The sequence below is a fragment of the Manacus candei genome, unplaced genomic scaffold (genome assembly GCF_025592945.1).
Source record: "Manacus candei isolate 608988 ecotype Guabito, Panama unplaced genomic scaffold, ASM2559294v1 h1tg000014l, whole genome shotgun sequence".
NCBI lineage: Eukaryota > Metazoa > Chordata > Aves > Passeriformes > Pipridae > Manacus > Manacus candei.
Window position 1 is genome coordinate 58509818 of NW_026138062.1, and position 15768 is coordinate 58525585.

Below are 15768 nucleotides of genomic sequence, written 5' to 3' on the forward strand. Positions count from 1 at the left end.
TTACCCCATGGTCTTTGACAGGATCCCAAGGGCAGATTCCCCAAAGCAAACAAGGAACCAGTAGCTCTCTGATACCCTTTGAAACTCCTCTGTGGGCTCTCCTCCATCAGCACTACAGATACATCAAGCCCTGGTGTCTTGTTAATGTAAATATGAGAAAAACTGCCATCTGCTGTCTCTTCTCCTGCCTGCATTTCAGTTTACTCAGATGATGGGACCCAAGAACCAGTAGAATATTTTGTATTGGTGAATATGAGTGTGAAACATGTAGATGGATGGGTGATTTTTTCCCTCTGGATTCGGACCAGGAATGTATTTGCTTTCTGCTTGCAACTCAAATGGCCGTTTTTAAAGGCCTGTGTTAGGAATCTCGAAAGTCTCGGGTTCAGTGTCTGATGGTGATGATCATGGTGCTTACATTTGGAGACATGTCTCTGTGCAACCTGGTGAACTTGTGGCTTTGCTTACACATCTGGCCTCATCTGCCTCTTGAGCAAGGGTTACATGTCATGCCACAGCCTCCATCTCCCTCTCTAATAGGGCCTGTTGGTGTTACAAAAGGAAGCTGGAGGGAGTGAGGAGACAGAAGGAGAAGCATCTGTGTGGAGAAAGTAGAATCATAGAATGTCTTGAATTGGAAGGGACCTTAAAGATCACCTAGTTCCAAGTCCCCTGCTGTGGCGTGGGACACTTTCCACTAGACCACAGTGCTCAAAGTCTCCTCCAACCTGGCCTTGAACACCCCCAGGGATAGGGCATCCACAGCTTCTGTGAATGACTTACTATTCTCATAGTGAAGAATTTATTCCTTATATACAATCTAAGTGTACCCTCTTTCAGTTTAAGACCTTAACCTCCTACAACTACATGCCCTTACAGAAAGTCACTCTTCAGCTCGTCAGCCCCTTTTAGCTACTGGAAGGCTGCAATGAGGTCTCTTCTCTTCTCCAGGCTGAAAAACCCCAACTCTCTCAGCCTGTCTTAGGTGGTCCTTAGGAGAGGTAGTCCAGCCCTCTGGGCATCTTCATGGCCCTTCTCTGGACTCAGTCCAACAGGTCCATGTCATTCATATGCCAGGGGCCCATCATAAGAATAATAAGTAGAATGACTTACAAACTTCAACACCTACCCCTGCAACCTCAATTTCTGCTGCCATAGTGGTAGATGTCATGGTTTTTATGGTTACAATCAACCAGTAGGTCAGATCTGCCCCCAAAGGAGTGTTACCAGGGAGGCTGATGCATGGTGGTTGTGGAGAGATGCAGGCCGGTGAGGGATCGGATTCCGTGCCACATAAACGTGGCCGTAGGGTGTTGCTTGGGGCAGCAGTGGCTCGGAGCGTGCAGGGCTGGCACCTTTCCCTCAGGATGGTACCCGGGGGTTTTACCGGGGGGGTGTGCGGAGCCGCCCTGACCCCGGCTGTTATTCCCGGGGTTATCCGTGCCCTGTCCGGAGGCTGCCTGGAGTCGCGAGGGAGGAGCGCCCGCAGTATTTGGGTTTCGTGGCCCTCGGCTGCCACCTCACGGGGAAGGAGCGGCGGATTCGCGGGTTGTGACCGGGCGAGGAGAGAGGGAGAGAGGGAGGGAGGAAGGGAGGGACCAGCGGGGAGCGGCCGGACCTGCTGCTGAGTGTCTGCGGGGCACAGCCGAGACCGCCGGGGAAGGAAAGGTGCCAGACTGGGAGTTCGCGAGTGCGGTTCGCCTGCATGATGCCACAGCGCTGGCAGCACTCCTTCACCCGCTGCTCCTGCCCTTTCTCCTACCTGCTTGTCGGCGTTTGAGCTTCACTGGGCACCACATCCATAAACAGTTCTTAGGAAACCCCACTTTTTCTTTTGCAGTTCTGACCCCGGGCTGGTACTGGCTGCCTGTCTTTGCAGTCCTGGTACTAATGCCCTCTTCCGATAAGCACCCTCAGCCCCTCTAGCTGTCTCCCTCTATCCCTGCTTTCCTATGCCTGATCAGGGCTTAATTTCCTCCTTTATCTCCCCTTCTCCCAGGACCTGTTTTCCTTACCTATCCAACCTGTGTGCTTACATAAAGCCCTGCATTTCACTGTCCTCACACTGCCTTAGCATCTCCTCCTCTTGCTCTCCTCCCATGTCCTGAGCTGAGCATTCCTGTATTGCCATTTCAATTGAAGACCTTCTCTGTCATTGTTTCCTCTGCTGTACATTGGTACAAGTGCAAGGCTCATCCTATCACCTCAGTCCATATTGCCCCCTTCTTATATCTCTCATCACAGCAGCCTTTTCTTGTGCCTCTTCCCAGATGCACTTACGTGTTTATCACCTCCTCATGCAGTCCCCAACTTTCAATGGGCACTGTAGGCTTTAAAGGGCCAACACTAGCCATGAGGTAGGGCAGGTACAGGGCTACCAAGCAGCCTTCTAACCTTGGACACTGGCGCTGAATCTGTGTGTGTTGCAGTGTCTTGTAGCCCTATAAATTCAAGTCTTGTAGGCAGGGAGAGAAAGATCAGGCCCCAGAAATCTGCCCCCCCTCTCAGTGACTTCTGCAGCTAGCAAGTCTTAGTCTGCCACAGAGGATGCACCACTGGAGTCTCAGTTGCTGAGGCCTTGTGGGACATCATACTGAGTCCTCTCACAACTACATGCCTTTCAGCTGCTGAAGCAGCGTCCACTGAAGGCTCAGTAAGAGCTGTGCCCCAGGTGTAGTGGGGACACTTGCAGTTCTCTGATTCAGGACTTGAGCATTCCATGGCCACCAGTCTCTCAACACTGGGTAGTTTCTTTCCTAACAGTTTTCTTGACAAAAAGCTCATCTCTCCCCTTCCTAGGAAGATCTGAACACACTCCAGCTAATTCTTTCCACACTGGGCAGTTTTCTTAGCTTGGCTCTCCTGTAATCAGCAGAGGAGACTGCAGAGCAAGGAGTGACTGAGACAGTTTTAATCAAGTCAGTTCAGGTAGCAATTAGTAGCAGGTGGTGTGCCAGGCCACCTGTTAATGTCAAGGTCCTAAAGTCACAGGAGAACATAGCACCCAAATTTAATGTGTGGCCATAATGTCATTGCTGGAAGCTGACTGCTGCTGTGCTCCTTAAAGAGCTAAGGGAGATTATGGATATGGAAGTTTTCAGGCAGTCCAGAAGTGACCAAACAAGTTCATGTAATCTCTCAAGGGGTGCACTTCTGCTGGCTCAGGATGTCTCTGAAGCACCAGAGGCAGGCCAGTGTGATGCCATGCTGGCCATATACTATTCCTGGCTGACCCTCAGCCAGCACCCGCAGGGGACAGGACTGAAAGTTAGAAAAGACCTTTGGACTGACCCAGCAAAGGTCTTTTCTTGTGGTATGCTTCTCCTAGAGGCAGACTGTTTCTGAGGAAGACAGCAGCTCTTGGCTTTGCAATCTGAGTGTGGTTTGCTGTGAGTGGAAGCAGCACCCTGCTTTTGCCCTCTCCCTCTGTCATCTCATCCAAGTCCCACCATTCTTCTTGCTACATCTTTTCCTACACTCTTCACAGGAGTAGGAGTAGTATTTGAGCCATCTCACACACACACGCGCACACACAAAAGCTGTACAGCTATACCAGGAAAATTATGGTATAGTAGCATACATACCTATCCTCTCTAGTGAAACCTGGGCTAGCCAAGCTTGCAGTCCTCTGCACATGAGAGCATGCAGCAATTCTACTTCATGCTGCATAGAAGAGTTTGCCTCAGGAGTGAGGCACCAGGTGAAATCACTGAAGTCCCATGCTTAAGGGCCTCACCACCCCTTCTGCATCCTCACTCAAAAGTACATAGAAGTTTTCCCAGAAGTGTCAGGAAAAGAGTCCTGGAGCCTCTCTGTGCAGGGCTAGTATACAGGGCCATTACACGCATGCAGGTGAGTAGGAGCACCAAGGTCAGTGGCGTGGCTCTGTTTTTCCCATGGTTAAATTTAAGGATGCAGCTAGGGTTACCTGGTCTTGAGGAGGGAAGTGGGATGGGGGCTCCACATGGTCCTCTTCAGCCCTCAGAGAACTATAGCTTTCTAAATCTTGGCCAAGGCTATTCTGTGGTGTACACCAGTGCAGATCACCCAGGGTGAACATGTGGCACGGATAAACCCTTGGAAACATAGGGCACAGCATCCTGTGAGGTTGTTGCAGCATGATGAGACACTGTAGGGCTCCACCTGCATCTGCACCAGGTATCGAAATGTCTCACATTTGAAGCAGGGAAGAGCAGTGCAGTCATTTTGCCCTTGCTGATTTTCAGTCTGCTCCTTCTTGATTTGCTTAATGGAATCTGACTCGGTCAGCATTTAGGGTCTTGGGTCCCCTGGGAGTTTATCTGTGAAAAGCTGCTAGATATTCATATTCACTCATAATCATCATCATCAGAAACTCAATTTCCTTCCCCGTCTGTGGTGGAAGAACACTCCCTTGAAAGCTGTTGCGTGGTCAGGGACTTGGCAGGGCTTCCCAATTGCGGCCGGGCAGCGATTAGCCCGGGATATTGCAGCAAATGCCCAGGCCACAGGCTCAAGGTTACCGAAGCGGGAGAGCGCAGGGACAGCCCCGAAGCCCCCGGTGCGGGCGGAGATGTAGCAGGGGGGGCGCAGGCGGGCCGAGCGAGGGCTTTTTGGGGGGGGGTCTCAGCGGGAGGCACCGGGCGGGGCGGCTCCGGCGGCGGCCGCCAGGGGGAGCCGGAGACCGCGTTCCGGGGCTGCGGGCGGGGCGGCGCGGCCTTCGCAGGCCGGGGGGGCCGTGGGGGTGGGCATGGCTGCGTGTGCCTGGCCAGCCGTGCGGGAGGGTAGCGTGCGGGTGCGGGGCATGGGGGTGAGCGCTCATCTGTGCGTGTTGGGCAGCGCGGTGATCGCTGCCGGGGCTGGACGTTCGCCCGTGGCCGTGTGGGTGCCGTGGTGCCCGCGGCAGAGGGGGACGCGCCCCACAGCAGGAGAGACAAAAGAGAAGTCACCACGCAAACGTGGGCTGTCAAAGCCCAAGTTCTGTCTGGGAAGGAATGGCGAAAGTGATAGAGTGAATTGAAAATGGGAGCTATTTTCTGCACAAAATCTCACTCGAAATTAATATTTCATTTTATTCTTACATTTTCACTCTTTATTACACTTGAGCAATTAGTGCCCCCCAAAAGCCTTCGAGAATTTTATTTTGTGATCGAACTATAACCTTTCCCCATTTTTGGGGAAAGTGACAGTAAATGTATCATCCGTGGCATGTACTTAAAGCAGTTCTGCTGTAAAACCCAGAGATCACACGTGGCCCCCGGGGTTACATGCAGGGACCACACTGGATGCCAGGCCTCACAGTCAGCATAAAACTCTGCCCGACGCCTGCACAGGTACACACAGCCCCTTGGTGCGGACAGCTGCTGGTATTAGCATGAAGTGAGGTGCAGAAGATGATCAGGACTGCACCTAAGAGGTGTCTGTAGCAGCCCCACCACCTCACTGGCACTCACAGGAGCTTAGTGGGGAAACATGACGCTTTGTAACTCGCACCATTTTTTATCTGTGGAGATGGGAGTTTTGGCTTGTCAGATACCCTCAAGCTTATACACACAAGCTCTAGCAGAACAGAAGTGGCCTGACATTCTCCCAAGTCCTTCATCACACCATGTTTCCTTGGGTGTCCTTTCTTATACCTACGTGTTGCAGAAGGACATCTCTTTACCATACCATGCCACACCATGCCATGCCTCTGGCCCCCACCAAGCTCACAAACCCCGAGCTATGCACTTATATGTATCAAGGCAGCAGTACCCAGCCAAGGCCAAACATCCCTCTGCCTCCACTGTGCTGGATATGAGTTGCAAGCCACCATCAGGGCATATACTTTTGCTCTGATTCTATGGGTCCCCTGGAAAAGTGACAAGGAGGAGGATTGCTGCCATGTGTGTATGTGTTACATAAATGTCAATGTATGTGTTCAAACAAATACTATTTAAAACAAATAGTATTTAAGACAAATAGTAAAAATGTGATGGCAGAAGATTTTGTGCGGGCAACACAGACTGGCGGTGTGCTCTTGATTATCTGATGGGCCAGAGGAGTCACGTTTTGGAACTGACAATAAGGGATGCAAATGGTCCCAAACAGCCTCCCTACAATTATTTGACAGTGAAAGATGCTTTCTCTGAAACATAGGTCAGGTAAGGGTAGTAGCTGAGTTTAAACGTGTTCCTGATCTCAGAGGGGGAAATAAATTCCTGTCACCCAAAAAAGCAGTAAAAAACCAGTATTGTAGGATTTGTGTGACAAACCACAAAAGACATGCATGGACTAGCAGAAAAAAGAAGCCATAGACGGAATATAAATTTTCCCCACAGTCCAGCACATACTTTCTTAATAATGTAAGAATAGAATTGGGGCAAAAACAGCTAATCTAGTAAGTAACAGCCTACATTAGGAAGAAATCAGACAAATGAAAGTGCTGAAGAATTTCAGAGGCTCTGAAGATATCCTTCTTCGATTTGCTGCCTTTCAGTCACCAGCTCAAGTTTAATAGTGACCGTGCTGCTGAGCATGCCTGTGGCACCCGTGCACCACACAGTAGAGTGAGGGTCTTCGCCTGATAAACTCTGCAGGTTGTGAGAGGGGAAGTTGCACTTTGGTCTCACAGGGCTCTCCTCAACAGGGCCTTTTTTTTTTTTTCTGGCACCCCTTAGATATCAGAATTTGCTTCTCATGGTAGTAAGCATGACTTCTGTCTTCTACAGCACAGTCAGTTCCAACACAAGATCTCATCTCCATCTCCACACTTCAGCATTTTCCTGCACCTCTTCTGTGTAAAACACTGCACATACACACATATGTGTGTTTGTATATGCTTATATGTATATGTGTACATGTACACAGGCATGTACATATACATGTGTGTGCGTGCATGTGTACATATACATATAAAAAATGTACATATATGTGTAGCCATATGAGCACATATGCATGGTGGGCATGCATTTACAGAACCACAGCCATGTACATCTCCCTGCCTATTATAAAGAAAAGACTGCCAGAGACTGGTGTTGCAGGGTGAATTTAAAACAGTATCACTGCCGCTAAAGCCATCCAGAAAAGGGGACTCATAAATGAGTGGATGAATGAGGAGATGTCAGGAGTGTTAGCGCTTAATATTCCTGGAGTGAGGCTGCATTATTTGTTGCTGCAGCAGCATGCTCCTCCCTGCCTGCTCTGACAGAGCCTGTGGATGCACATGCACACATATGCAACTTCATTTCCCACCCTTGTGAAAAATCAACCTCCCTGGCATACCCTGCACCCTCACCCCATAGGTGTCGCGTCACAGGGCCATAAGCACAGTAGCGAAGCCTGCCTTCTCTCCGATTCAGAAACACTTAATTGCAGTGCAGCCTGTATGAGGGAGGGGAGAAGTCCGCGTGTTGGCCCCATGTTTTATTGATCAGACCGCTGTGATGAATCAGCTCCTGCGGAGCTGGTGTCTCGCTGCAGACAGGCACTGGCCACTGCACACAATTATAAGTCCTGGCACCTCAGGGCCACCACTGGGAAGGTGGCAGAGTGGGCAGCTGTGGAGCTGGTGACTAGGGGCTGTGTCTGCAAAGGTGTGAACCATGTTTTCCATGTTGGAAGGCCAGCAGTTCCCAGCTGGAGGCACAGCAAAGGATGGGATGTGGTTAGCAGCCGGGATTGCGCTTTCCTGCTTGCTCCAGCCTGAGTGTTGTTTAGGGAAAACCACATGCCATTGGAGTGTTGGACAGAGGGAAGGAGCATGCTGAGCAGCTGCCAGGCAGCAGCCTGCACCTGGGCTGGAGGGAGCTCACTGAAGTGGGAAGGCGGCTGTGCCCTGCAGCCCCAGCCCGGGAGTGAAGTGTTGTGTTCCTGTGTTATCCCTATCTTACCCAGCCATGTGTAATCTTGTCTTCTTTTCTCTCCCTTCTCACTCCCTGCAGGACCCGGCACAGGGAGAGTAGACAACGGCTCCATGAGTTTGGCCGTCCCACTGTGGCTGCTGGCAGCGTCCCTGCTCTGCCTACTCAGCAAATGTTAATACAAATCAGAATTAAAAATAATAATATTAATAATAATTAAAAAAACAACACGACAACGACAACAACACACAAAACAAAATGCGTTATACAGGAGACAGAGCGAAGAGAGGGGAGAGAGAAAAAAGGGGGGGGAGAGAGAGAGACGACTGTTTCTTTCACAACTTTTGTGTGTTCAGGAGCGAAGAGGGGGGAGAGGAAAAATTACAGCAAAGAAGACTCAGCAACATTTAATCCAAAACCTGAAAAGCCGGCTGTCAAGTCACTGACTGTCTAGGAGGCAACACGAACCGAGGGAGAGAATGGGGCACCAGCAAGGATCGCGTCGCCGGAGGATGCTGCAATGTAAACAATCCAACAAAACCCATAAAGCCAATCAAACAGAAGATCCCTTTTCTTTTCTCTCCTCCTTCCTCTTTTCCATACTTCCTCACCTTCCTTCCTTCCTTCCTCCTCTTTCTTTCTTTTGCAGAAAGAGGTCTTTGCTTCGGTGTCTATAGCCATTTAACTTTTTGGATGCCCTGGGTCATTTTTGTGAGCTAATGCTCAGCCAGTTCATACTTTTGAAAACAAATTAAAAAAAAAAAAAAAGAGAAAAGAAAAAAAGATTAAAAAAAAAAAGCCACAAACCAGAGCAAGTCACCTGAAGCTCTCTGCACACTGGTGTCCTGTGAAGAACTCTTCCTCTCTTCACTTCACCCTGCGCTCATGTGCACCCAGCCCTTGCTAAACACCTTTTTTCCTGTCCCTTCCTTCATGCAACATCGCCCTTGCTGGCCTGAACTAAAGCTGTGTCAACTCTACTGAAAGCCTACTTTTCTTTTTTTTTTTTAAATCCTCTTCCTCTCCCCCCTCAATTCAACCAGGTGTCTTTCTCTTTCTCCTGTGTATGCCTGTGTGCGTGCGTGCGTGCATGTGTGGCTCTCGCTCCGTCTTCACTCTTTCTCTCTTTCTCTTCCTCTCTCTAAGCATGCAAAATGAACAGTCCATGTGTACATATGCTCATCCTGCTGTAGATAATGTCCTGCCTTGTAAGTGTGAGACAAGATGCAGAGAGATCACTCAGGCAGAGAAGAGGGGTGAGGAGAGAGGGGCAGTTGCAACACAGATTCCAGTGGTGTCCTCTCTCCAGCATCCTCACTGGCTTTTTAACTTCTGGCCACCTTGCTTGCAAGAGTCAGTCTGCACCCTTGTCTACCCTTTTTTTCTCTCCCACCTGCAACCTGTCTGGCTCTCAGCCTCTAAGTACCAGCATAGCAGCCCCTGCTATGCATGAGTGCTCGCACACATGCATGGGGGTGTGCACTCATGTGCAATTGTCCAAACGAGCAGAAGAAACCAGGACTGGCCTACAGCACTATGAACTGAAGAGTGCAACCACCCATTCCTCCTGGGAATGGGAGGCTGAGCTGGTGGGATGTGAGTGATGAGACCTTGGACATCACCAAGCAGCCATTCCTTTTAGGTATAGTGTGTGCATAGAAGCAATGCCTCAACATGAAAACAGCAATCTGGTCATTCCTAACCATTTTGGTAGTCATGCAAAAATAGAGCCAATACTCTTTTTTGTTGTTTTGTTGTTTTCATTCTTACTGTCCTCCCTGGTATAAAAGGAAATGTAGGCTGTGTGAGAGGGTGAGTGTGTGTGTGCATGTTTGTGTGCTGTACACCATTGCTACTACAAAACTCACTGCAAATTCCACATTTGAAACAAATTGGGTCAGAAAATGTCCAAGACCTGTGAATGGAAGAAGTAAAACAAATCTCAGGTCCAAAATCCTGGGCTTATAAAGAAGGAGCTTAAAGTGGTTCAGCAAAGAAGTGGGCAGCACAATTCCCCTTTCTCTTCTCTTTTCTCATCTCAAGGGTGCTGGTCTTGCTGGAGAGTGCTGTTACTTGCCATCACACTTCCCATGGCAGAACCACATGCAAAGGTGCCAACAGGAGATGCTGTGTGGCTCCCAAGTGAGGAGAAGGAGAGAACAGGCTGTTAGAAACAGGGCTGAGAAAATGCTGAGTGGTGGCTGGAAGTTGCCACACCAGCACAAGGTCTGCTGCAGGGGGAGAGGGCAAGACAACAGTCATACTCTCCAGTGGCTGCAGTGCATGTGTGTGGGCAGGGGCAGTGGGGAGAAGACTCCTGTGTCTCTTGGCCAGTCACAAGCCCTAGTATCCACCAGCAGCAAAGATGATGAAACACAGTGTTTATCAGGTAGCCACTTGCTTTTCTGGGGAGAGAGATGTGCAGGAAGAACTTGAGTTAGCCCACACAAGTCGAGTGACCATCCCATGACAGTACAGCTCAGCACCACTGAGCTTCCAAGCACAAGCCAGCTTGCTTTTCTGTCTTTGCCCTGCAAGTTGGCACAGTAGCAGCACGTCAGGCAGTCACGCTCACACGCTCTTGAAAGCAAGGGGAAAATTGCTTGGCCTTGCCGCTCTCCAGTGTGCTGGAGAGGATACCCACCGGGTGGTCCCCTGCCAGGAAGGAAAGTGGGAAATTGCTGCCTGCAAGCCTGTCCCCATCTTTGCTTGAGTGGGGCGCAGTCTGATGAGGCTTCTCCTGCTGCTCAGCCTGCTGCTTTCGCCTTGCACTGCGGCACTGCTGACCCTGCCCCCTCGCTGCTGAGCTCAGCTGTTTCAGGCAGCAGCAGGCACGCAATTAAGCAGGCAGTCAAGGGCTCCTCACAGGCAGCCAGAATGAGCGAGGAAATTTATTGAAGACACAGGAGGCTGTGTCTTGGGCGTTACAAGAGTTGCTACAGAGCTACTGTGAGATTGCATGGTGGTAAATTATGCTCCTCCAGGCCCCAAAGCCATACCTGGAGGTGTTTGTGCTTTGGTGCAAGAGGGGAAAGCCGGGCAACTGGTGCTTGAAATCCACTCAAGGCATCCACGGATGGCTCCCCTCTTCCAAGATAGGGCAGTCATTGGTGGGACTTGGGCATCTCCTTTGGAGACTGGTGTGCCTGTGGCGGCCCAGGGAGAAAATGCCCTGTATCCTTCAGAGCATTCAGACATCCCAGTCCTTGTACCTACCCTTAAGGAGCGTCGTGTAATTCGGTATCTTAGTAACATATCCAGATTTCCTGCTGCGACAGGGCTCCTCTTTCTCCTGGTACAACCACGAGCTGATGCTGTTTCTAGAAGCCAGATCTGGGAACTGCACCCTTTCGAACACACTGACACAAGGGAAAACACCACATTGCTCATTCTTGGGGCTGTACCTATGCCTGGATTTATTGTTGCAGGCTTGGTGTGAAAGGTGGGCAGCCTACTGTGTCCTGCTGTCACAGGCTGTTCCTAAAGGCTGGGTAGGCCCACTTTAGGTTCTTTGATGTCAGCCTGGTTGCTGTTGTAGCATCTGTCCCATGTGTTGTCTTCTGCATGTGTTTTTGTCACTGTGGGATCACTCCTAGGCACTGGGATCACACACATTAGAGCCCTATGGTGTGGTGGTGGTCACAAGTCCTGATACTTCATTGTCTCACACCTGTTTTGGTTTGAAGGAGTTTTGAGGGGATATTTTTTAGATGTCAAGGCACAGAGGCTTATGGTTAAAGGGAAATATATCATTAAAAGGACATCCATTTTTTGAAGCCACCTGCCTGTCAGCTGGGGGAAATGGACACAGCCCCGGTGCTGTGTGTGAGGGGTCTGGTCTTTCATGCAGGCCCTTGGCAGATCTTTGCCTCTGTTGCATGGCCGTGAAATAGGGTTAAAATCAATTATTTGCAGACCTGTCTGAGACAAGCCACCAATAACAAGTATGCCTGTTGTCTGCAGCAGTGCTGGGAACCCTGCTCCTGGCAATGTCTGTTCTTAGTAGGGGTGGGAGTGTCGTCGGTAGGCTGGAGCTTGATTTACTCCTAGAATCTAATCCTGTGAGCTGCAGTGTGCATCACAGGATGCTGTAAACATCCCCCAGTTTCTCCTGAACTTGGGCAGTGATTGCTCAAAGCATATGTCAAGTGGTGAGGCTAGATGAATGCAGGAAACACAGGCAAGGTCAAATGCTTTTTTCCCAATCCCTTTCTCCACTCCACCCTCTGACAGAGATGTTGCAAAGGTTTTTCTCATGTCTCAGTCCCTTTTCTCTGAAATTGTTTCTACTTTTCATCTATTCTCCGCTTTCATGTTGCTATCTTTCCCATTCCCTCCCAAAAAGCTGGGCTCTTACTTCCTGCTGCCTCTCAGCTGGTTGAGGACCAGGAAAGATGGGAGTTTGGAATGGGACACCAGTTCCTTGAGCTTGTCAGTGTAATTGTGTTTGATTGATGGAGATTTAACATTTAGTGTTATAAAAAGAGAAATGAACAAAATGAAAAAAAAAAAAAAGAAAAAATTGTATTTCTTTAACTTGTTTGTAAATATTACAAGAACTACATGAGATGTCTGGTAATGTCCAAGCAGAGGAACAAAAACTTAGATTTAATATATGGCCCCATACTTGCTAGCAGATTTCTAACCCTTTTCGGATGACTGAGAGGAGGGGTGAAGGCAAGTCTTTCTGAAAGGAACTGGACAGGGGAAATGCAGCCACCCCAAGCCACATGAACTCCATGCATGATTGTAGCATGTTGCTTGGAGCGTGTGCCTGGTCAGATGGAAAACGAAGCAAACGCCTGTCTCTGAACGGCTGGGAAGGGCAACATGGGATGCTCCAGCCGACACCTGTATCTTGGCAGTTGTGTTCATTTTTGTTTGTCTGCAGCCCCATAGCTTGGGGGCATGTTGCTCAGTGATGCACCCCCCTCCTCTCCCCACTGCTTTCTTCTCCAGTGAAGTTGTGTCGCCCCATGCTAGCACCGAGTGCATGTTAACGTGCCATTCATGAAGATTTCATTGGTGACATGCATTGTGTCAAGAGTTAGTGTTTGTCCGCACATCTTTCTCACGCCACTGACTGTTCACCACTTGGGCAGATCTCTCGTGTAGTGCTGCTTGCCCCACTTTTGGTCAAAGTATATCCAAACCCCACCAGCTCTTCTTAGCTCCAGGTGCATCCAGACCATGCCCCCAGGCCACCTGTCTAAGCAACCCCATTTTGAAAGTCCAAGCACACAGCATGGACAAAGTCACCATCAATAGCCGCATGGGCTCCAGACTGAGTGGTAGCTACACATCTGGAAGGAATTTGGGGGAGCAGCAGTGAGTCCCAATGATACAAGAGCTTTTGGGGAAGAAGATCTGGGAAGTCAGAGAAGTTATGCTAGAGTCCTTCACAGCCCCACCACCAGGTGATGTTTCAGCTCAATCTTTGTGCAGTGTTTCATCGCTTCACCCTTTCCTGATGAGGGAATCTGCAGGCACAGGGAAAAAGCTCTTCTCCTCCCAACCCCTCTCACACCTCTGCTTCCTCTCCTCCAAGCACACTGACCTGCAGCCCAAATGCTGATGGTGCTTGATGTGACATAGCAAGTGACACAGAGGATGGCTGACCAAGACAGTCCGACAGAGGTGGTGCTAGAGAAGTGAGCAGTTCTCTCTCTCTCTCTCTCTCTCTCTCTCTCCTGATGGTGCACAATCTTACTGCTTCTCTGACTCAAGTACACAAAACTTCTTGATTTAGGGATGCCAGGAGCAAACTGTTCTATGGGAAGAGGAAAACTTCAGGCAGAGAAGTGATGGAGAAACTGGATGGTAATTTCCAAGATGTGGTGCCAGTGAAAAAGGGTAGGGATGAGTGCTGTCCGTTGTCCATGCACAGAACTCTCAGGTTCACCAGTGAGGAGACCATGGCCTCTCAACACTAATCTTAGAGTGGCTTCATTTCCAGTGCGATGCCCAGAAGATGGTTTTTTTTGACTGCATGACTCCTGCTGACTAAGAAGTTGTGTCACACCATTAAAACCTCTTTCACTTTTCCTTCTTGTAACATGCTAGAATGATAATTGGGAAACTCCCACAGGCCCCCAAAATTTTGCTTGATGGTTGGCTCCCATTAGGGCAATATATGGTGTTTGGTTGTTGGTTCACTCACCGTAACAGGAAAGCAGAACTCATCTTGGTTAGGATATGTTGGTATGGTCCTCTGTACTTCTGTGGCTTGGGTTGATGTGTATGAGGAAGGAGACCTACCAAGGCAGGGCTTGGGAAAGAGGAGCAGATCTGATTAGCCCAGGCAGGTGGGAAGCAAAGCGTCCTTCATTTGCTGCAGGCTCAGGTTAACTGGTGCCACAGCAACTCAGACTGCCCTGCAAGCCTTGTAGAAGTGCCCAGGCAGCGGAGGAGGAAGGGGCAGTGACAGTCAGGAGGACATGACTGCAGTGCAGGTGATAGGGCTGCATAAGCAGCAGGGCTCCTTGGGTAGCATGGCTGAGGAAGGGACAGACACTGCATCCCAGAAGGGCCACTCCCAGGTGGGGTGGGCCCTTCCTTCTCTTGCTATGCTCACAGTGCATCAGAAGCTCCCTCCTGGCCTCGCAGGGCATGCTCACTGTGCTGCAATGGGCCTCACGAGTGATGCAGTGTGACACCACAGTGGCTCCAGCCGTGTCCTGAGAAAAGGCATGTGGATGTTTCTGTACATAACGTAGGGCCATGGATGGAGACAAGGAGCAAGGGCTACCTAGGAGCCAGGCAGGGAGGGGAGCACCTCCCAGGCAGGGCTGTCCTCCAAAATTATGACATTTGCTCCCCATTCGGCCACGCACAGGCGCGTACGCACACCCCCGCGAGCTCCACCGCGCACATGCTGCAGTAGTCCTCACGGCTACCATACAGATGCTCTCCTTTCCCACACTCTCCATCACACACACGGCCAGACAGGCACTCATCCACTTGCTCCTGGCCTGGCTCTGTCTGTAACCCACACAGCTACTGGTGACCTCCTGAGGAAACCAGGAGAAAGTGTGTGTGTGTGTGCCTGTGCCTGTGCATATAGGAGCACCTGTGTGTGCCTGGAAAGGGAGGAGGAGGCAAAGAGCAGGAACCTGCCTCCTCAGTGCCACCATCACCTCCCACAGTCATTCAGCTTTCCCAGCTGGAGCCAAGATTCATCCTCTAGACCTTGAGAATGAAGGCCAGTCCCTTCTTCTTGCTACATGGTGGGGTGGTTAGAACTCTCCTCATTAACAGTGTTATATACATATAAATATATATATATATCTATATCTTTATATATATTTTTCCCCAGCACTGTAGACATGAGCTGAACTTCTCTTTAATGAAACGAGAAAATGGCCATTTAATTTTTTGCCATTGGTTTGTTTTTGAAACTAGCTCTGTGAAAGAAAATTTTAAAAGCGCAAGTGTGTGTGTAAAAGAACCGATCAAAAAAACTAAACAACCCAACAAATGAATGAACAAAACCCAGTGATGGAAAAAAAAAGAAGCTTTTTATTTTTTCTTTTCTCAATGTATTTAACTTCTGTTATCTCGTTTCTGTTTCTTTACATGTATGAATGCTCTGCTCTTCTGTGATCTTAAAAAAAAATACAAAAAAATACAAAAATTAAATAAACGTGAAAAGGAGGTACTGTTTCCTGATTTCCCCTCCCTTCCCTGCATATTCTGGCTTTCCTCCTCTCTGATCATCTCTAGTGATGATTTCCCAGCCTACCTGGGGAATGTGGGCCAGGCTGTCCCTTCCTTCACTTTTCTTGGAGGGGCAAGGTGGTACAGGGCTGCAAGAGAGGCAGGGGCCAGTGCCTTGGGACTGAGGGTCCTGGGTCACCCCCAGCAGACTGGCCCCTGCAGTGCAGTGTCTGGGGGTGAAGGGAGTAGGCTGGCTGTGAATAGGTGTGATTTGGGGCTGCCAGGGTGGGGG

General features: G+C 49.7%; 1 protein-coding gene across 5 annotated transcripts in view; it reads left to right on the forward strand.

The window, feature by feature from the left end:
* LSAMP (limbic system associated membrane protein) overlaps positions 1 to 15474 on the forward strand; it is a 758996-nt gene extending 743522 nt beyond the window's left edge. For all 5 annotated transcript variants that reach the window (XM_051779687.1, XM_051779685.1, XM_051779689.1 and 2 more), the window contains one exon: positions 7902 to 15474. In XM_051779687.1, the coding sequence (XP_051635647.1) occupies positions 7902 to 7999 (98 nt within the window). In that variant the 3' untranslated portion in view covers positions 8000 to 15474. The remainder of the gene's footprint in view (positions 1 to 7901) is intronic.
* Positions 15475 to 15768: the final 294 nt, after the last annotated feature.